This window comes from Osmia lignaria, chromosome 13 (assembly GCF_051020975.1).
Source record: "Osmia lignaria lignaria isolate PbOS001 chromosome 13, iyOsmLign1, whole genome shotgun sequence".
Classification (NCBI taxonomy): Eukaryota; Metazoa; Arthropoda; class Insecta; order Hymenoptera; family Megachilidae; genus Osmia; species Osmia lignaria.
This window is the reverse complement of record NC_135044.1, coordinates 3,413,250-3,436,014: the sequence shown is the minus strand read 5'-3', so window position 1 is coordinate 3,436,014 and position 22,765 is coordinate 3,413,250. Positions and strand designations below refer to the sequence as shown.

At 42.2% G+C, this 22,765-nt stretch overlaps 1 protein-coding gene across 1 annotated transcript; it reads right to left on the bottom strand.

The window, feature by feature from the left end:
* Window positions 1–9: 9 nt before the first annotated feature.
* Window positions 10–20,808, bottom strand: LOC117602305 (fibrillin-2). Its single transcript, XM_076691766.1, has 42 exons — window positions 20,451–20,808; window positions 19,018–19,366; window positions 13,371–13,453; window positions 12,866–12,973; window positions 12,657–12,791; window positions 12,471–12,573; window positions 12,212–12,396; window positions 11,898–12,146; window positions 11,673–11,828; window positions 11,244–11,528; window positions 11,025–11,147; window positions 10,701–10,949; window positions 10,502–10,621; window positions 10,202–10,417; window positions 9,937–10,136; window positions 9,659–9,839; window positions 9,283–9,588; window positions 8,866–9,207; window positions 8,421–8,546; window positions 7,967–8,300; window positions 7,719–7,885; window positions 7,332–7,660; window positions 6,421–6,847; window positions 5,995–6,348; window positions 5,820–5,933; window positions 5,600–5,758; window positions 5,324–5,538; window positions 4,906–5,263; window positions 4,667–4,812; window positions 4,478–4,586; window positions 4,130–4,417; window positions 3,628–4,053; window positions 3,250–3,498; window positions 2,990–3,193; window positions 2,804–2,929; window positions 2,441–2,680; window positions 2,207–2,379; window positions 1,933–2,127; window positions 1,751–1,855; window positions 1,520–1,672; window positions 1,249–1,452; window positions 10–1,176 (listed from the first exon to the last, which is right to left on the bottom strand). The coding sequence occupies exons 2-42, from the start codon at window positions 19,170–19,172 to the stop codon at window positions 958–960; spliced, it is 8,616 nt and encodes a 2,871-aa protein (XP_076547881.1). The 5' UTR covers window positions 19,173–19,366; window positions 20,451–20,808; the 3' UTR covers window positions 10–957.
* Between the last annotated feature and the right edge of the window lie 1,957 nt (window positions 20,809–22,765).

The window sequence follows — 22,765 nt, the reverse complement described above, 5'->3', positions numbered from 1 at the left end:
TATTTCACGCATCAATTTGCTGTTTCTTAATTTATTCATGGTAATACTTAGTCGAGAAATGAAAATTATAGATTTATAACACATATATTTGTGAATCGTCCCGGTTGGAATAATCCTCGCATTCGCGATTGATTGTACAAAATTATCCATCATAGTTTCTATTCACATATCTATCGTAAAGACAATCGTACAACTTTCCTCTGTGTTTTTAACTGACACGATTAAGGATGATTAACGATCGTCTCCTAAAATTGTACATATATTATCTGATCGATTATCGTTACTTGCCTTATATAAATTCTCTTTTAATCGTCCTGAAGGCACTTAAACGCGACGGTGCAAGACACGCGCAAACCAGGTACCCAGGTCTGCGAATTCTACACGAATTTCACTATCTTCTAGCCGTCTATAAACGTTATATAAATATATAAAGCTACGTCTGTGTATGTATACATTTCATCGTTAAACTTAGGTATAATAGAAATCTTCGTTTTTCGTTTGTACATTCCTAGAGTGTTCAATTTCTACGTGTAACATTTCAACAAATGACAGTAATTCTGCAGGCAGTTTCCGATCTGCATTTAGTCTTCTTTTTAAATTTCATAAGTTTCACGAGTATTTCGAGGCATTGTTGACGTAGATTATGGTTAGTTTCGAAAAAGATAAAAAATAAAAATGAAAAAGTTTTAAACACGAACAAGGCAGAGGCAGTGTTAAGGAATAATTAATGGTATACAGCAACGTTCTAGATACGCGAGAAAAGAAGAAAAATAATTATTTGGCAGTGAGTCGAGGCTACAAATGAACACAAATTAAAAAGCGTTTTAAGGCTTCACCTGCCCGAACGAATATCCGAAAGTTTCGTGCCATAATACTTCTAGCTCGGCTAATTTCTCTCGTTCCACGTGGCGACATGAAAAATTGACTAAAAGAACGGAAACACCGTTCCTCTAGGAATTACTCCGTCACTATTAAGTGCACTCTAAAGGTGAGTGGCCTTTCCCAGACTTCGTTCTCCTCGTTGGTGCCATTTCTCGAACGTCCATGAATCAACAGCCTGAATCGATCGGGTTTCTTCAATCGACTACGGAAGTGCAACGCGGATATTCCGTGCTCGTTCACAATCTCGAAATGATTATCTTCGTTTCCTTTAATAATCTTGTACTCTATGTCGTCCTACGAACATCGATAATCGTTTGTTACTTAAATTTTCATTAAAAGATGAAATATAAAAAAGATTTCTCTTACCTTGACAGCTGGCTGCAGTTTGATGATTCTCATCCGGTGCCTAGTCTGTCGCAAACTGATCTTAAGAATGTATTCCTCGCCGTGATGATGCCTCTTCGCAGCTCTGACGAATCGTTTCTTCATGAATTCATTTCGTCTCGCGGTCATCTCTGCGTCCATTGATTTCGTTCGAACACCCCTTCTGTGTCTTCCTTTCCCGTTGATCTATTAATTAAAAAACATTCAAATTTGAATGAGTATATAGCGAAAAAAGAGGTAGATTTTAGGGTACCTTGCAAGAGAAACAACCCTCCGTTGATATAGTCTTATCATCCGCTGGTGGTATGTGATAGGGATCAGGATTGATCACAAAAGTCGGTGCATTGCTGATATCCTCACCGTAGTACCCTTGCGATAAGGGATTTATCGTTGAAAGACAATGACCCTATTTAAAATTACATTATAAATCTTCCACATGTTTCCTTCGAATGAATTGACTTTTTTTAAAATTTTAATTACAAACCTGACCAATTCGCTGGTAACCACTCGGACATCCACAAATGAATCCATTCGCTCCATTAGGGGTGCATCCGAATGCACATGGACTTCCCATGCACCCAGCACTCACCTAGATCATCAATTTTTCTCTTTCTTTAATATCAACTACTGATTCATCTTACGATAGTGAAGGTGCAAATCTGTTACCTGAACACAAATCTGTAGATTATTGTCAAATTGATAGCCATCAGGGCAGCCACACTTGAAGCTACCAATTGTATTGATGCATGTATTGTCACCGCAAGGAGACGTGTTGCATTCGTTCTCGTCGATGCATTGATTGTAGTACAAGTGTTGGACGAAACCCTCTGGACAACCACACCGATAGCTTCCCATAAAATTCTGTGTAGAAAAATATCCATTTTCGCACAATTATAAATTTTGTTAAATTCGCGAATTTAATTGGTAGCTTAGTAATCACCTGACAGCCATGCTCGCAGGTGGAGTCCTCAGCACACTCGTTCTGATCGACACAAAATCTACCACTCTGATCGAGTTTGAATCCTCTCGGACAGATACACCGGAAGCTTCCAAGAGTATTAATACAAGTACCCGGTTTGGGACAAGTTCCATGCTGTTCGCATTCGTTTATATCTACATAGATAGGAAATAATTAGCACCAGTAAATTCTGGCTGCTCGATAATGATTACTTACCATGGCAAGCGTCTCCATCTTGGGTGTATCCTTCCTGGCAGCCACAAGTGTAGCTTCCTTGAGTGTTGATGCAGTTCTGTTGACACAGATGATTCCCGGTCGCACATTCATCCAGGTCCCTGCAGCTGACCCCGTCGGGATTCAGAATGAAACCCGCAGGACACGAACAAATGAAACTTCCTTCTGTGTTCTGGCAGTTGTACTTGCACGGTTTCGGTACCGTTTCGCACTCGTTTATGTCTACAATTTATTATTTAATATTTAACGTTTAAACGTGTAGGGCTGCTAGATCAGGGCTTCGATTCTTCATTTACAATCCAACCCATATCCAGATTATTTTTCTCCATCATTTTCATTACTTACCTACACACTGAGTACCAGATTTGTCGGGCTTGTAACCCTTGTTGCAAACGCATCTATAAGACCCCAAAGTGTTAATACACAGCCCGTTTCGGCACAAATCAGGAATCGTTCTACACTCGTCGATATCTGAAAAGAATTTCCGGTTACGTACCGATAAGAATAAAAAATTATTCATTATTTAAGTACCTTGACCGTCTACGGAGAAACCTTTGTCCAAACACAGTTCATTATAATTATCAGAATCTTTGGAAGGACATATTTCACAATGAGGACCCCAAGCTGCACCCATTGTGCAACAGCAGTCCGCTTTTGTTACTGTTTTCAAGTCGGAAGTCCTCGCTGTGCATCTACCACCGATCGTTTGCAGGAAACAGTATCCCACTCTTCGATCTAACGAAAGATTCGATCAATCTTTTGTTTATCTTTTATCTTTCTTTTCTACATACCTATGCAAGATTTTCCATCTGGGCTTTGCTCGAAACCATCGTAACAGTAGCATTGATAACTCCCTTCTAAGTTGACGCATTGACCATTTCGACATAGTCCTGAATTGATAGCACATTCATCGATGTCCTTGCACTCATCGGTCATGCCGATTTGTTGGAAACCAGGCGGACAGATGCACATGAAACTACCGATCAGGTTCTTGCATTGGTATTTGCAGTTGTTCGCTGGCGTTGCACACTCGTCGACGTCTGAAACAGTGATTAGCTTCTTATGTTTTAAATGTTCTTGGGTTTCGTTGCAATTTATTTGTCTAATGATGAAAAAGAATGAAAAGATAGTAATTCTACAGTCACCTCTGATTCTAAACATTCACCCACCTATGCAGTGTCGTCCATCAGGCGCCAAAGTGTACCCGTAAGGGCAAATGCACCTGAACGATCCCGGTGCATTGTGACACCTGAACGCACACTGGTTGCCCATCTCCAGGCACTCGTTCACGTCCTCGCAGACCTGGTTCACACCAGGTGTGAATCCTTCGTTGCAAGAGCATTCGAAACCACCGTCTATATTCGTGCACGTCCCATTACCGCATATATTCTGCACCGTCAGACACTCGTTGTTGTCTATGCAGCGTCTTCCAGTCGCGTCCAGCATGTATCCTGAGGGGCACTCGCACCTGAAGGAACCGTCGGTGTTTATGCACTCACCACCGGCACATGCATCCGGCATGAACAGGCACTCGTTCAGATCGATTCCTGTGTCGTCTCTGCCTGGTCCCTCAGGACACAGTCGTTTGAATTCCTCTGGAAACATTGGATTTTTCAAATTGCCTTGACACTCTTTAGTTGGTGTGAAATAATTTATAAATTAGATTCTCACCACTGTCCTCCGGAGGGCACTGTTCACAGTATTTGCCCCAAGCCTTCCCCATAGTGCAGCAGCAATGTTTCTTCGTCATGGCCCCTGTTCGAGGATAGGTACATCGTCCTCGCAGATGTGATACGTAACGATCGTAACAGAATTCCTCTCTAACATCGATACATCGCATCGAGTTTGGTTTGTCGCTTAATTTATATCCAACCGGACACTCGCAGATCACACCACCCTCCGTGTTGATGCAACGACCGTTCTCGCAAATTCCTTGAGTCTCCACGCATTCGTCGACATCTGTACAGATCAATTTCAATCGCATCTATGTTTTATCCGTTTGATTCTTTCTTCACTTACCGACACATCTTTTCTTCGTGTGATCCAATTCGTAACCCGGCGGGCAATTGCATATGTAAGACCCCATTAGATTCTGACACTTCCCGGGCGGTGGACAGAGACCGGGTACCTAACGTAGTTTTTCATTAATATTTTAGCTCATCAAGGTTTTCGGACAATTATTTGTATATTTATTCGTGGATTGCTCACTTCGCGACACTCGTCCACGTCTCTGCAATGTTGACCATCTTGGGCCAAAACATAGCCATCGGCACATTCGCAGATAAACGCGCCAACAGTGTTTCGGCATCTTCCGTTGCGGCACAGGAAAGGCATGATTCGACATTCGTCGATATCTGTCCCAAGATTTATTCGTTTCAATTACAAATTACTATTAACTTCTTCGAACCAACCTGATCGAGTATTTTTATTGAAAGTCTTTCACTCACCCGCGCAATCGTTATTAGGACTAAGCTTGAATCCTTGATAACATATACATTTATAGGAACCCAGGGTGTTGACGCATGTTCCATTATTGCAAATGTTCGGATTGCGTTGACACTCGTCTATGTCCACGCAATTGTCCCTGTCCCTGGTTAACGCGAAACCAGGATGGCAAACGCATTGGAAACTGCCTTGCAAGTTGTTACAGGCACCGCTATTGCAGATTCCAGCTCTCTCGTAGCATTCGTCGATGTCCACGCAGTCTCGTTGACTCAGTCCAAGTTTGTACCCTGCTGGACAAGTGCACTCGAAGTAGCCTTGCTTGTTTATGCACTGTGCGTTGCCACTGCAAGGATTTGGAATCTGTAACAAAAGAAGAGTTGAAATAACCTGTTATGAATTAATCGATTAAAATCATCGTACCTGTAGACACTCGTTTTCATCGATACATTGATGAGAATCCTGATCGTACACGTATCCACGATCGCACTGGCACTCGAAGCTGCCAGGAGTGTTCATGCAACGACCGTGAGTGCACATGGTCGGCATAAGCGAGCACTCGTCAATTTCTTCCGTGTGATTGGTTATGGGATTCATTATTTGACCGGGTACCATGCCGCAAAGAATTTCGTGTTCACCTTCAAGAATAACACATTCGTGATCTGTCTCTTTACGAAGAATTACGTTTTATACACTTACGAGTCCTTTCCGCGGGACACCGTTCGCAAGGACTTCCCCAAGCAGCTCCCATGGAACAACAACACAACATTTTCGTTTGCGGATGCATCATGGGATTGAAACACTGGCCATTGTCATAGTCGAGGTAACAGGATTCTTTTCTCATGTCGACGCATTCCTCTGAAAAAACGAGGCAGAAAAATAGAAAACTTTGTACCTTCTGATAAAATAATTCACTCACTTCCTCCTGGCATAGCCATGTATCCTTCCGGGCACTCGCAGTGGTATTTTCCTTGATCGTTGATACAGTAGCCCACCCCGCATATTTGTGGATGCAAGTCGCATTCGTTTATGTCTGCAAATGCCAGAGATTTAATTTCCTCGTTTGATAATTTCAAGTAAATCTTCGAGATTACCGATGCAACTGGTCTTGGTGTCATCCAGAATGAAACCCTCGTTGCAGGAACACATGAAGCTACCGAAGGTGTTGGTACAGTGTCCATTCTGACAGATATTCTCGTGTTCCTCACACTCGTTGATGTCCTCCAGGATAACAGTGACTCGATTAGGTCTGTATCCAGGTCCTCCAGGGCATAGTTCCTCGAATTCTCTCGTTCCTATCTGAGGGCACTCCTCGCAATTGTTGCCCCAAGCGTTGCCGATGCTGCAGCAGCACGTCGCCTTTGTCACCGCGGATGACAAGTCGAAGATGCATTGAGGTTTTCCGGTGCCGTGTTCGAAACCGGTGAAACAAAACGATTCTCTCCTATCTAGAATATTATCGTATTATAAAACTACAGTTTAAATAGTCCTGCAAGGATGAAAAATATGCAATTGCTCACCAACGCATGCGTTTCCAGCTTCCACCAGCTCGTGATGAGGCGGGCACTTGCATATATATTTCCCTTGCGTGTTTATACACGTGCCGTATTGGCAGGATTGCGGATTTTCACATTCGTCGATGTCCGTGCAATTCCCTCCCGAACCGTCCAGTTTGTAGCCCTCGTTGCACTCGCACCGGAACATGCCAAATATGTTCTCGCAACGACCGAACACGCAGAGATTACTGAACATCTCGCACTCGTTTATGTCCACGCACATTTGCTCGTTGTTCTCGTCGGGATGCATGAAGCCCATTTCGCATTCGCAACGAAAAGAGCCTGGATAATTGAGACAGTGTCCGTTCTCGCAGAGGGTGTTATCGTTCGCGCACTCGTCGATGTCTTTGCAGGTGTATCCATCGCCACGGAAGCCAGCATCGCAGACGCACTGAAATAATTGAATTTTTTTTTATAATTTAATTTAATAGAAAATTGATGATATAGAGAAATTTATTTAGTAGGATTTTCAAGTTTAGGGTAGGATTAGGTTTTTCCCAATTTGCACAGTGCTAGAACAAAATGTCAAATAATTATACAATAAGATCATTCAAGTTATGTCTTTTTAATTTCATATCTATGCGCGCTCTGGAAATAGTACCACTGGTACCATCTGACGGTAAGCGGGGAAATTAACTATACAGAAAATTACATACTTTTTATTAAATAAACGAGTTCTGTACTTCTGTGGTGCCGTTGCATCTTATCACCTCAACACAACTTAAATGATGGCAGGAAAATTCATTCGAAGCTTTGGAAAAGTAATTTTTCTTTAATTAGTTCCGACGCTGAAAGCTAGATAGTGCCAGCGGTACTGTGTTCAAAAGGATCTCGAGATCCTAAATAATTTTTCTTAAAAACGAAATTGATATTACCTTGAACGATCCTTCGGTATTGATGCACTGTGCATTAGAATCGCATCCTCCGTTATTCGTCAGGCACTCGTTGACATCCCTGCACTCGACCCCGTTGCCCACGAAGCCCTCGTGGCAGGTGCACTCGTAGGATCCTTGAGTGTTCTGGCACTCGGCGAATTCGCTGCAGGAATACGCGTTCAGTAGACACTCGTCGTCGTCGGTGCATCCGGGACCTGCATCCGGTTTCACGGAATATCCTTCTTCGCACCGACAGTTGAACGAACCGATGGTGTTGTAACATTCACCGTAGCCGCAGATCTGGGGCTGAGTGGTGCATTCGTCGACGTCTAAAAAAAAATGCATCGATAACAACGTTCAAAAAGAATCAGATTATCTTTTACATACCTACGCAAGATGCGCCATCCTTCCCTGGCAACAATCCATCGGTGCAGGTGCATATATAGCCACCTGGGATGTTGGCGCATTTGCCTCCGTTGCAAATTCGAGGATTCTCTTTGCATTCGTCCACGTCCACGCAGGATCGACCATCAAGATTCAGAGCGAAACCGGTGCTGTTGGGAAAAAATTCAAAAGCCATTGCGACGATGACGATAATCACGAACCAGCTTGTACATAAATACCAAAGTACATACCCGCAGGAGCAAGAGAAGCTGCCTGGCGTGTTCAAACAAATATCCTCGCATCCTCCATTGTTGGTCGCGCACTCGTTTATATCCTCGCAATGGGACTTCAATCCAGTCTGTTGATAACCATCGTCGCATATGCACTGATAAGTGCCCATCATGTTCTCGCAAACACCGTTCGAACAAATTCCACTGGTTCTCGAGCATTCGTCGATGTCCTTGCAAGATTGCTTGTCAGGACTTAATTCGTGTCCAGGAGGACAGTGGCACTTGAAACTGCCCTCCGTATTGATACACGTGCCTCCCAGACACAATCCTGTCGTTTCCTCGCACTCGTTTATATCTAAAATCAATGATCACGAGTTAATTACCATCGATCGATCGTGTACGTTTGTTCCATTCGATTCTTCTTAGCTTATCCAGTTGGTTAGTCTCGCGCGTAGTTCCGTCCGGTGCTACGTACCCATGCAAATTTTCATAATATCGCTGCTGCGATATCCAGGATTGCAGTCACACTGGAAATTGCCAGGCGTGTTCCTGCAGGTCCCGTTTCCGCACACTCCATGCATGATCTCGCACTCATCGATATCTGCGTACAAACGATAGAAATATTCACGCCATTGTCCCGTTTACGTGAAATCGAAGGACGCGTTAACGCGTCAAACGTCTCTAATAAACTTAAATCATAGTTGGCTTGGACCCACGGTTAATTCATTTTTTTTACCATAAGTTTCATTTGGAAATTCAATGATATTTCAAAGTAAAGTTAAACAAAAATATAATCCCTAATCGAATTAGAGTTACACAAATAGAGTTAGTAAATACCACAAATGTGTAGATCCTCCGAAACACGAAAGATCCCATTCGACCCAATAGCCCTCGACATCGAACGATTATCGATCACTCACCGTTACACTTGATCCCATGTTCGTCTAACGCGAAACCCTGGTTGCACTTGCAACCGAAACTACCAACTGTGTTCTTGCACCTTCCGTTCAGACACATGCTAGGAAACTCGATGCATTCGTTGATGTCCTGCCTGTCGGTGAAGCCCTGTCCCCTGGGGCACAGTTCTTGGTGAACGTGGGTGCCCGGTTTCGGGCAGGACTCGCATCTTTCGCTACCCCATGCGCGACCCACGGAACAGCAACAGAGACTCTTGGAAAATTGACCATCGATCGCGTTCGAGCACTGTCCGTGACGGTACTCCATGTAACAGGTCTCTTGTCTAGTGTCTATGCACGTGGTGTCTGAGGAAAATGTTTATAAATTTAAATATCGCGTTAGTTATGTTGTTAAAAATGATCATCGCGTACAGAACTTACGTGTTGCGTCTAAAGTCAAACCAGGTGGACATTCGCAGCGATAGGAACCATCGGTGTTAACGCAAGTACCGCCTCCCTTGCAAATTCCGCTGTTCAATTCGCATTCGTTCACGTCAACGCAATCTTTGCCACCGAATTTCGCGTATCCTTTCGAGCACTCGCAGAGGGAGTGATCGCAAAGTTCGCAGGGGCTTCCCCAAGCGACCCCTACCGAGCAACAGCACTCCGATTTGAGTGCCAGCCTTGGTAAATTGTACTCGCAACGACCGTCTATCATTTTCGTCCAGCAGGAACCTCTCCTATTATCTGAGAGAAATTTCAATTATACTTTCGTTTCTTTTACAAAGAATTCATTTGCTCAAATTTCTGCTTGTACCCATGCATATGTGCCCGGTATGATCGAGAACGTATCCGGGAGAACACTCGCACTCGTAGGAAGTCGGAGTGTTCGCACAGATCCCGTTTAAACACACATCCGGTCCGAGTTCCTCGCATTCGTCGATGTCCTCGCACATGTGGTTCTGCGTGTTGAACCTCGTTCCACTTGGACAGATACACTGTGTGAATATAGATTTGATAATTATCGCATTATTCGGAAGTTAAATTAATTCGCCAAGTGTCGAAATATAAAATCTGTGACGTTTGTTTATTTACCTGGAAGCTTCCGGGTGTGTTTCGACACTGACCACCGCTGCAAAGAGATTCCTCTAATTCGCATTCGCTTATGTCGGTGCAAATTTTTCCTGTCGAGTCCACCTCGTAACCACTGTCGCAGATGCAACGATAGGTTCCCATGAGATTCTCGCAGCCACCGTTCACGCAGATGTTGGGATTCTGTGCGCACTCGTTGATGTCTGTTTAGTCAAACAGAATAATTTTTTCAGTTTTATTGAATGATCTTCTATCTTCGATTAATTACCATCTCCATTGTAAGTCATCCCAGCTCCATGTGGGCAAAGAGCATCGAATTCGCTCGTGCCAGGAAGTGGACAGGCTTGACAGGTACTTCCCCAGCCCATAGGTTGTCCCAAAATCACGGTGCAACAACAGCAGCTCGATTTTGTCACTGCTGTTGACGTTGGGTTCGAACACTGTCCATCTTTGTATTGCGAATAGCACAGGTCTCTTCTTGTGTCTATTAGAAATAAAAATTTGTTAAATTTGTTCATTTTATGTATTAATTAATATCATAGAGTTAGGATTTTCATTAATGATAAACCTAAGCAGGATCTTCCATCCGGTCCTAAATTGAATCCAGGATGACACTCGCACCGGAAGCTACCAGGAGTGTTGATACAGCGACCACTTTGACAGGGTCCGCTTAGGCACTCGTCGATATCTGATTAATATAAAGATTTATCGTAAAATTTTCGATATGATAAATTAAAATTTGGAAAAAGTGCAAGTGCAACACGCACCGATGCAATGACTCTGATCTGGTCCAATCCGGAATCCAGAGTCGCAGACGCATTTGAAAGAGCCCTCCATGTTCACGCATTTCCCGTTTTCACACATACCACTGGTGGAACACTCGTCCATGTCCACGCAGAACGTATTATCTCGCGACGCCGTGAATCCAGATTGACAGATGCAGTGATACGATCCCGGTGTGTTCTCGCATCTTCCGTTTAAGCAGATACGAGGATTATCAGCGCATTCGTTGATATCTATGAACGGATATATTTGTTCGTTTAAATCAAAGTAGAAATATGTGTATTGTATCGTTGGAAGAATATTTTTACCTATGCAAGTATTCTTTGTCGGTGATAGAGCGTAACCATCGTTGCACTTGCATTTGAAGGATCCATTCATGTTGATGCAATGTCCGTTGTTGCACATCCCTGTATCCTGGCACTCGTCATGGTCTGCCAGAAAAAAAAGTGAAATATTTAAGAAATTGAAAGGTCGTTCGAAGATTAGAAAATTTGATAAATTAAAGGAACGAGGAAAATGAAAATTACCTGTACAATATCTTCCTTCACCCGACACGACGAATCCTGGCGGGCACTGACAAGTGAAACTGCCCTCGTAATTCTGACAAGTGCCACCCTGACAATATCCCAATAGACACTCGTCGATATCCTCGCATCTGCCTGCCTTCTTGGTGAAACCAGGATAACAATCGCACTCGTATCCATCCTTCGTGTCGATACACTTCCCGTTTCCGCATATATCCGGTCGTAGAGCGCACTCGTTTATGGCGGTGATGGGTTGCAGTTGTTGCAAGCATAGCCTGTTGTAATCGTCTATAATTGAGTAATAACACGGTTCCCGTTACTCGCAATTACCGTAAACATTGTCCGTGCCTTCTGGGCGACTTGATTTTAAACGAAGACCGTTCTACTTGCAGCTTCTCCCTTGCCAGAGGTATGTCTATTGTTTCTACGTACCACTTCCGGGATTGGGACAAATGTAGCACTCGTCGCCCCATCCTCGTCCCATGTTCTTTCCACAGCAACAGTCTTTCTTGCTCAATCTCATCGATAACCGATTTTTGCATTGACCATTTCTATTCACAGACGTGTAACATAAACCTTGTCTTCCATCTGCAAATATTTATATCAATGAAAAAAAGAAACTAATAATGATAGAAGAATTTTCAACCACTTTCGTACCGATACAGAATCTTCGATCCTGGCTTTGAATGAATCCTGGATTGCAGAGACAATAATAGCCACCGTTTGTGTTCACGCAACGTCCATCCTCGCAGATTCCCTCCTCCTGGCACTCGTCTCTATCCTTGCAAGCATTCGTCTCAGGATCTCTCGCCTGTCCGTCAGGACATTCGCAGGTGAACGAACCCGGTGTGTTCAGACACTTGCCACCCTCGCATAGCCCTGGTATCGCTTCGCACTCGTTGATATCTGATCAACGATAGATGAATTTTTATCGATTTCGTAATCAATAGCATTCATCGGTAATTACTCACCGACGCATTGGCCTTGATTGGTCTTCAAGTGTCCCAATTCGCAGTCCAGTCTAGCCGGACACCTCTCGCAGGGGTGACCCCAACCCTTGCCCACGGTGGCGCAACACAACTGTCGCGTACAAACGACGCCCTGAAGGTTCGCCAAACATTGTCCATTCTTTACTTTCGTGTAACAGGGACCGGTCCTTGAGAAATGATAAACGAAACACTAATTCACTTGGGGCGAATCAGAAGGTTAATTTGAAAAAATGCAGTTTACCTGTAATCAGTTTCACATCGTCTACCTGTGTACCCGTAGATGCAAGCGCAACGATCTGGACCGATGCATCTTCCTTGGTTCAAACATGGCTCTCGACAAATCGCTGTCACAGAAAATTTTTTAGAAACCTTTGGTTGGGCCTTGGATATTTTTATTATCGCGATGATTTCTAGGGTAGTAACTCACGTTCGTTACAGAATTCTCCTTGGTACCCACTGCGACATTGACACCTGCCATCCACGCAGTTCCCATTTATGCAATGCGCCCTGCATCTACCAGACTCACCCCTTTCTAACGCGCTACTACTATCGTGGCTGGCAGCTATTATAAAATTAATAATATATATTGTCGCGTGTTTGGAAAATGTATCTCTTAAATATTCAATGAGAGATTACCTTTGCTTTGACTGCTAGCACAAGACGAGGCCACCGTGCCACCCTCGCACAAACAAATGTTTGGTCTGATGCATCTGCCTGCCGTACCGCATCGTCTTGTGCACACAGCTATAAACGATATTAATCTAAAATATTTTATATAATATATACATGATAATTCGACAAACAAGCAATTTCCATATCAATCGATAAACTAACAAATCGTGATTAGAGGAGACAGTACGATCAGCAGGAAGCGTGTAACACACTCTATTAAAGCAATTTTCTTCGAGTACGGACATCCATTTATCCGCTGATTGCGTAACGTTACAATTATTTATCGTCGTGTAAAAGCGTGCTCGATCATCGCGATGTTACCTTCCAGGCTGCTCGATAATCGACGCTAAAATTGAACGTGCTCGAGAACGAACGACTTATGAGATCACGTCCAATTACGAGAGGGGGAGAATTCAGCAGGGATTATAATTGAACTTTTTAATTCCAAGTGCCGCTCGCTCTTACTTACGGATTACACAGAGACCGGTCTCGGGCTTCTTCGTCCATCCGGGGCAACAGTAATTCTTGTATCTTGACCTGCACACGTTCGGCCTGGAAAATGAAACCCTTCGCTAATGATGATTTACAATTGAAAGCTGGATAACGGAAGTATTTGCGAAAAAGTATATGTCAGCAGACGTATTTATATTTCAGATAAATAATCCTCTGCTCTAAATTATAGCCGCGAAATGGCTGGTCATGCGAATGGAAAATGAAAAAAAGGGGGTAGTGTTTACGGTCCTGTAAATACGCGTAAGCGCAGCAAGTTGCGGCGCCAAGGCGCGTAAGTGGAAGTACTCAGAGATTGGCTATATAGCAGCTGACGTTAATTACGAGCCGGGCCGTGTGAATGGCCGCCTTGTTCCGAGGTGGCACACCACGTTCGCTTCCCATTCTTTATTCTTGTCAGCGCGTGCCACGGCACCGCGTTACCGTCACGCTCGCTTTGCAAAAATTCCGTTTCCGCCTTTTGATAACGCAGCGACCTCGTTTCAAAGCGTTATCATCCGAATCGCAAGCGCGTTTAGTCTTTCTTCTATCAACGTTCGATATACCGATATTAGTAAAGAAAGTTAATCAAGCGTTTTGCAATAATTAGGCAATATTTGTAACTTTCACTTATCACTCTCACTGCGATCGATAGGTAATTGGTTAATGTTTAACACGATATTTATGCAACAGATTATACACCCGTTAAGAAAGGGTCTCGTTAGAGGCAGCTGTTCATTATTTCATAATTACAACCTACAAGGTACCGTTGTAACGACGTAATGAAACGATTTCTAATTTGATAATGAACCAATTTTTCGAAAGGGCAACCGATCTGCATACAAATTGCATGGTAGATTTACCTGTCGCAACGTTCGCGTGAACTATAATTTTCCAATTAATCGTGACGGATAAAAATCAATCATCGCGTCGACGACACATTTCTATACTTTGAATATATTCGTGAACAATTTATCTTTTGATGCAACGATATCGGTATGTTCTAACCGGGTGTTCAATAATATTAATGAGAAAAAGCGTATTTATCGCGATATGGAAATGATGTTGGAGGCAGCTGCTTGAATAATGTCACTTGATCAGGTAATCCTGTAATAAATTTAAACATCACTGTTTAATTATGGTTTGAGGTAATCGATTTGAGTTATTTAAGTGTTAAATGTCGTACTATCGAATATTACAAATTATAAATATTGAATATCGCTAAATCATTCTAAATAATATACCAAAGGTAAGAGAAGAAAAAAAATGGGGTTGCAAAATAATCGCTTGCTCGTCGATTTCATCGGTTTAATTCGTAAAGCGGTTCGCGGTATGCGTGCTCGCGCAATAATCCAATAAGCTAACAGCACAAACCCTGATGCGTGTCTAAACAGCCTTAGCAGCGGGTGTGGGTTTAAAAGTTCAATTGGAAAGTGCACTTAATGGATCTGAAACGGCCGCTGGAATGGCTCTGTCGAGATGGCGGATTATGGTCCATTAACGGTTAAAGCGATCAAAAGGCGACTAATAAAGTCGACCGTGTTGAGCTTCTAAGCTCGAGAAAATGAGTTAGTACGAACGAACAGAAAAAAAAGTGGGATGGGAAGAAAAATGAACGAGGTAGAACAAACAAACACTGACCACTAATTTATGGCCTCTTAAAGCACCATCGAGGGATTAAAGCAAGTTATTGAGGACAGTCGGTGTTGTTACGAAACAACCGACGATGTAATATCAACCGGTTACGATGAAAATTTATTGTATCGTTTATTACACTCTGCCATTGATAATTAGAGGAAAGACGAAAGGGTGCGTTCGACGCGGAATCGGTGAACCTTCGTTACGCACCCAATTGTCGTAATTGACGGACCTACGTATGTGTTCCATTTTCGAACAAACTATGATTACCGCCTTCAATGCACCTTGACTTTTAAATTAAAAATAAAATAAGCAAAATTCATTGTATAGGTATTTTAACAAAAATAGTTTAATAACTTTTATCATTTGAAATAAGAAACTTAAAACAATTCATTTTAACCCTAGTGTTAAAGACGTAACATTTTCTAATATAAATTTTTTCATATAAATTTGGAATATTTGAAAACGTAATTTTGAGACAGTAGACTCTACCATATCATTAAGTAGTTTATCACTATGAGAAATGTGTTTGTTTTACAACCATGAACCAACTTAAAGTCATCCCATAAATTAAGTAATAATTCCCTTCACGAACGATGAACACTTTAACACAGGAAGTTAAGAAGATACCAAGGGTGTTCCCACAAGTCGAGGATGGTCGAAAATAGGATAGGACCTATTTCACGGCTAATGGGATCATCGCTTATATAATTATCCACGGTTAGTCTGTCAGTTGGATTAGTCGAAACTAAACGAACTCCTTACGTAATAGAAAAGGAAGTGAAAAGAAGGAGGAACCCGGGGGGAGGAAAAGTGACGCCTTCGTTGCATACTGACACGTTTCGGTTGATATGGTCGGCAACGAGGATTGCTCGCCAATTAGAATCGATTCGTGAAACGGGGTCGGACGTAACTTAGATTCGGCGAAATCTCAATTTGAAGTGATAATGGTTCTCGGGCGCGATAAGAATAACGTCATGTACGAAATTTGTTCAAATGAATTTTGAGAATCAGCAGCAGTGCAACGGACCATTTAAATTTGAACTGTTCTAATTGTAAGTATAATACCGCGATAAATTCGCTCCGGAACATTGTTATCGTCGCGTTTAAAGAAGTACAAGCCGATAAATGACAAAGTTCATCGATTGTAGGGCACGAGTTATCTAACTAGCCGATTACACGCCTTCGACTAGCCAGCCTCTTTCTTCATTGCCATCATTTTTCTACGATCTTGGAAACGTCTTTCTCTTCGTTACGATGTTAACATCAACCCTTATTTTTCTTATTCTACAGTGATTCTAACTTCGAATATCAAGAGAGCGTGAAAGAATGTTAAAAACCTTGCTCGTTAGAAATTCATTAGAATTGATGAAATTAGAAGATCATTTTTACGAGCAACCTTCTACAAAGTAACTTGTTCAAGAGTATAGGCGTTAAGTATCACGAAACATCCTCCGCCCGGCAATTACACGATTTAATCGAGGAAAATTCGCGTCAATCATCCAGGATCGTGCGATAATCGACCCTGAGATAGAAGGCCATCGAAAATCGAGCGAATCCAACGTGCTTCACACTCTAGCTACTTTTTCATTAATAAAGACGCATTAGAGGGATGGTATCTTGTCACGGCCAATTAGAAACACGTTTCACGTGACTCCGCCTAACCGGTGGCGATCAATTGCGCCATTAATACGTCGCATCGATTATCGTTTCGCGGTTGAAACGCGTCTCGAACGGTCGATCAAAGTGGTCGATGAGAAAAGAAACGAGCGATCTCGGATTAAACGATCGAAATCATTGATTCTTTAAATTTTTTTCAACTTTCATAAGATTAATGTATTTTGCTGGAAAAATTCGAATGCGTACAATGAAGAAAGAGTTAAGTGGCAACAATCTCGACGACGTTCGCGAAACCGCCGACTGGATTGACGTTATCGCCTCGGCTAATGTCCCGTATTAAGTGAAATCACGAGATCGTCGTTATTCCGATTATACTTATTTTCCCTTCCCCGTATCGAGATTCACCGGCTACGACGTCGGGAGAGATCCCCGTGGTGCCACTATCGCGTGCAACGAGCTGCCAAGAATCTTTTACCGTAACAAACTAGTTCCTCTGCTCCCAGTTATACGATACCCCTTGCTAATGTCGATTACTTTTCCGCGGGACTAGCTAATACCGTCGGCTCTCCCGGCTTTTCTACAATAAACCGTCGCAACCTTCCATTTACACCGCATTCCAACCATCTATCCATAGTAGATTGATCCTTAAGCGTGTTCGAATTGAAACAATTCGTTTAACACACTTAACAAACGCTGGTTACTTGAAATTTTAATACAGTGTCAAAATATCGAATAATTAATTTCAAAATACAATATAAATCAATCTTTTGTGCCTTAAAAATGATCCACCAAAGAGATTACTCGAAAGCTGTGAGATTGAATCCCGTTTTCGATATTGGTGTCAATATTCCAATTAAGCAAGTAATTAAAGCGTCGGTTAAATTTACACGAATATACGTTAATCATGTTTTGGAGCTATTTAAGATACTCGAGGACATCAGGTATTGCGAAATCGCAGATTCTGTCTGATCTAGTAACTCGCAACGAAACAGCACCGATAACTCTTCAAATTGGGTTATCTGTTTGTTACGTTATACGTTGCTTTATTATTTTTTCTTCTTCTCTCGTCGTTTATCCAATTTCAAAGGGGAAGAAAGTACGAATTTGAACACCGTCACCGTGTCACGAAAATCAAACAGTCGACGAATCATTATTATTATCCGTCAATTACAGCCAATTGACCGTGGCGCGCGTTTCAAAGCGGAAACGTTTTCCGCGAATCGCCTGGGAACGCTTGATTCAGTCGCGCTTCTTACTTGACCTTCGCGACCAGCTTAACCCTTTGATTGCAACGGACGTATATATACGTCTGCTGATATACACAAACAGCGTGTGTAATCAAACGTCCATTGACATGTACTAAAGACGTATACGTACGCTTTAAAAATCGATAGAAAATCGATTGAAAATTGTCAACACGGTGTTGTTAGATTTCAAAGTATCGAGTAGACGCGGATATTAAATTTAGAATGTTTTTATTTGGAAAATTTCTGAATTCTAATGTATTATAATTTCAAACGCTTTTCCTTCTGCATCGTCTATGAAATAAATTTAAGCACCACATGTAACATCGAAGAATTCAGTTGAAGAAGTTAAAGAAACTGGAGGAGCTCTTTTCTTTTTTTATTTTTTTTCTTTGCTTTCCAGCAGTGTGCTCGAGGGCGAACACAACGAAATATTGGACACGTGATAAACATAACGCCGTTCCAAGACATGCGACATTACGTCACTCGGATGGGAAAAAAACGAAACTAGAGCAGAAAGTAAGTTGTTGAAGCGATTTCATTAGATTCCTGTCTCCCAGTCGGCAAGTAAAAATAGAAACGAGCTGAAAACAACTTTATCACTGGCATTCCCACGTCTGGAAGTGTTCGGGACCTGTCAAACGACTACCACTCGCAGCGTGAGAATTCGATCACGAATCTGCTTAATCGATTTTCCTTCACGATCGTTTCCGTTGCTGGAATACCAACACGTTCGTACTAAAATTAAAAAGATTAATCGTCTTTGGTATTTTAATCACTCTTATGATCACTGTTATACGGTCGAGATGACTTGGCATAAAATGAAAACGAAAATGAAAATGAAAGTAAAGAAAGTAACGAAAGTGAAATTAAAGAAAAATAAGTTTCCCTCGATCGCCGTGAAATAAAAATAAAATGTAAAATGTGAACATTGGACGGCTGATTATCCTCGAATTCCAAGCATACCGCGGCCTATCTTTTCCGATCACATGCCACGAAAATTACTGTCTCGTGCTCATCGCCGTGGTCTCGATCTCGATCTCGATCTCGATCTCGATCTCGATCTCGAGGCACAGATCGGCCCGTTTCACGGTACACGGATGTTCGATAAATCGATATACTCACCCAAGAGGTGGTACTGATTGCAGAGTATTGTCCAGATCTTGGGACGGGCTGGTGGTGTAACGTTGTCCCGTTGCCGTGATTCCTCGGGGAACGATCACCAGCAAACACGTCGCGAGAAACAACACTTGGTTCGGCATTTTCACGGCCGGTATCATCGATTCGTGCGACAAACTGTTCGAACACGATCTAGTTACTCGTTGCCTCGTATCACACTCATGATTCTAGATCACTCTTTACTTATGAACACTATCGAACGATTCAACGGTGCTTCGCGATCAACACCACCATCGGATCCTCGATCATGGTTCTTGATCGACCGAACGATGGGTAATCTGACACGCGAGGAATTCTGCAACGAACGAGAAAAGAGAGATCTTCTTCTGGTTCAGGGTGGCAAGAAATTGAGACTAGAAGGGCTTTTCAGTGAAGCTTCGATAGAGGTTGGTGTATTATATTACACTCGAAAGTGATTAAAATTACCTTAATTATCTCTAAATAGTATGCGGAACGATGAAAAAAAAATGCGAGTAGTTCTATTTCTTTTCCTAAGATTGAATATAATACATTTCTAAAATAACGTTTTATTTTCGATTATTTCAACGTGGCAAGAATTTCGCCACGTCAAACGAGTGGAAAGACAACGGGGTGATAATTGCGATTCCGAGCTGGCTATGACGCCTTTCCGGAAGCGCCAAATTAGTACGATGAGATAGATGGAACTATCTTCTGATATAAATATTCACAATAGCTGCTCCTCCGCCATGACGGAGGCCAGTCAGGAACTATGAAATTAATTTTTCAACTCTTTTATCATTTTTAGCAACTATCATTCTAATTTTCTTTATCTGAACATTCTTTTTGCTGATTTCATTATCTATCTCGAAAGGAATTCAATTCTTTTGACAAAAAGATCTGAAGAAGCTATATTTCTTTTGTATTAAAATTCATTTTCTCTCTTTTTAAATCTGAAGTCCAAGTTTTGGAAAAAGTTGTTCTTCGTAGGAAACAAAAATGATTTCTTTGGCAATTCGTCGTTCATCGATATACGCTCCGCTTTCACTCGTTATCATAACGCAAAAGCAAACCGAGCAGAGGCTATCATTAAAGCTTCCATAAAGTTGGTATATTCGTTAAAAACTCGCAGAAAAAGAGATCAGTTTTGTTCTATTACGACGATTTCTAATTGTCACATTTACGAGAGAAAAACAAGTGATCTGTTTGTCACTAATTAACCTACGGCTAATTAAGTGTTAACTTGTTATGACAACTTTACCTGTCCAGTAATGAACAAGCGTTTGAATTTTCTACAAATATTTCATTTTTCCATTTAAAAGAAACCAAACGTACCGTACCTCGGGGGCACCCTTAACGAAGCATCGCTCGACACCCTTCGAGTAACCGGCCCTAATTAGTCCATATTTAATCAGCCATACCTGTCAACGAAGGTAACATCACTCCACCACGATCCACCACTACTCCCGTACAATTTTACCAAACCAGATCTCATCCATGTGAACTCCAATGGTGTCCAATCACCACGCACCCTCCCGCGAGAAGAAAAATTCTACGCCCCTCAACGATTCACCCTATCCGACTGATAAATTGAAATTGAAACGATCAAACTTCACGATTGCTACGCGTATACCCTTCCGAAGAAGATTATCCAAGAAAAATGAAATGAAATGTTGTTCGGTTGAAACACGGCACGTTGTTCGACGAAGGGCGAAGAGGGAAGGAGCCCCGAAAAGATGCGCCTACGGGACTCGACGCGAGACTGGAGCAGCAGATTGTGGACGAGCCGCACCGAAAGAGAGCTCATCTGGAGAGAAGAGGCTCTCTCTTCTCTCGTCTTCCCGTCTCTCCTTCCCTCGTCGTTCTTCCCTCCCTTCTTTTCCAGCCCGTTTGCTCGCGGCCGTGTCCAGCTGACGAGCAAGAACGCCGCGCGAGAAGAAGAGCATCGATGGTCCCACCCCTTCCTTTTTCTCTTCTTCGATGCTGTCAACACGCTGCGCGTGTGTGGGACGCGTGTTGAGGCACGCGTGACGACTAGCTTCGGATACTTGCACGGGACATGGGTGGAAAACGCGGTTGTTTCGCCTTTAGAACCTGCAGTTACGATCTTTCTCTGAAAAGGGTGCGCCTAACCTTTCTACAACTAGCAATTAATAATTTTATTAAAATTATACGACCACCAAGTTATTATTTTGCATTATATTCATAGTGCATTGTTAATTACTTTCGCCTTTATTGCAAGCCATGAAACGAAACGCTCGTGTATGGAGTTTATCACGAAGCATGTTTCATTCTCTCCGTCCACAAAGAGGAAGCGTATTGTGCTACAAAATGCATATCACTCCGGAGTATTCCACACATCATTAGCGTGAAGAAGAAGGGGATTATGAGTCTCTGTAACACCATTAAGTCATTGTAATACAAAGAAAAAGGAAAGATAAGTTATGGTTAACAAAATAATAACAGACTTATTTTTTTATTTTCTTTTTTATTCGAATATGTATGTATATGCAATATTCAGAGCGTTTCAATTAAGGAAACTTTCGCAACAATGTATAGCCGAGCGTTATCAAACGAGGCTGAAGCATCGATTGAGAAACGCAAACGACATTGGCCTCTGTGTTCTGGACTAATAATCGTGTTAAGAAGTCATCACTTCCGCTCGTTTCGATTAAAAATATCTATTGTCAGCTGGCAATATCGATCACGTTGCATTTTCAAGCAAGAAGATAAATTTGTTTATCCAAAGTAACTTAAAATTGATTGCTTGCAATGAGGAGTAATTCCTCGTGAATTGAAACAATATTATCTATGCGAAACTTTTCAAATCCAAATTGACAGATTTCATTTTCCATGCAGATACGGTCGTCAATGAAACAACGTAATTTCATCGTTTCCCTTTATTATCATTGCGTAATCATTCCATTCTAGTGAAGTCATTCAATTCTTTTCAACGAGACTTCCTTTTGTTAGCCGTTGAAGTCATGCGGGTGGCAATGATAACGAGCAGATGCAGAGCAAACCGAGTTTCCTTGACACGTTTACTTCGGCACCAAGTATATCACTTCCTTGTTTTTCATCGCGACTGTGTTTGTCCGTCGATCGTTTATTCTCGGGGAATAATTAGAAAAATTTTCTTGCAAACGCGCATTTGTAATTAAAGCAGTGATTTATGGTAGGCGTGTACGAGGCTTGAGACGGACCGCAAAGGAAAGAATAAAGCAGAGATGGGACAAAGGTAACGGGGACGCATAAATCGTGTTGTAACTTTTGTCGAGGCACTGCGGCTTCGAAAAATGCCCGATAAAAGGATCGTAAAATGCGATTTTCCGTAACATTTCGCGACGACGAAAATTGTCGGCCGATTGAAACGCGGCTTCCAAGGGAAATCGACGGATGATTAACGACGTTTGACCTGTTCTCTTTTTCATCGGTGGCGGTAGTAAAACGAGATACGAGCCACGGAACGAGTACAGGGAAGTTTTACTGCGGCGGCTTCATTTGCCGCGAGTTATGTTTTATATCGTAGCGCGCTCTCTAACGTGTTTCGCAAAAAAATAGAGTTGAATTTGTTAATCATTCAAAGTCCATCAGAAAAAATTCGAATCATTCGAATTTTCCGTCATCAAATTTTCATTTCAAATAGAAATTTGCACCGTCCTTTGCAAGCTCTCTATGTTAAAATTATTTTGCTTGCGAAAGAAGGTTGCTGGGAACTTCGCTACCTTCGAATGAC

Excerpts from the sequence above, each read along its gene's own strand:
- LOC117602305 (XM_076691766.1), bottom strand. The coding sequence starts at position 19,172 with ATGATACCGGCCGTGAAAATGCCGAACCAAGTGTTGTTTCTCGCGACG. Across the intron at positions 9,589-9,658 it reads TACCGGGCACATATGCATGG|ATAATAGGAGAGGTTCCTGC; the intron begins GTACAAGCAGAA and ends AATTTCTCTCAG. Across the intron at positions 1,177-1,248 it reads AACTGCAGCCAGCTGTCAAG|GACGACATAGAGTACAAGAT; the intron begins GTAAGAGAAATC and ends CGATGTTCGTAG.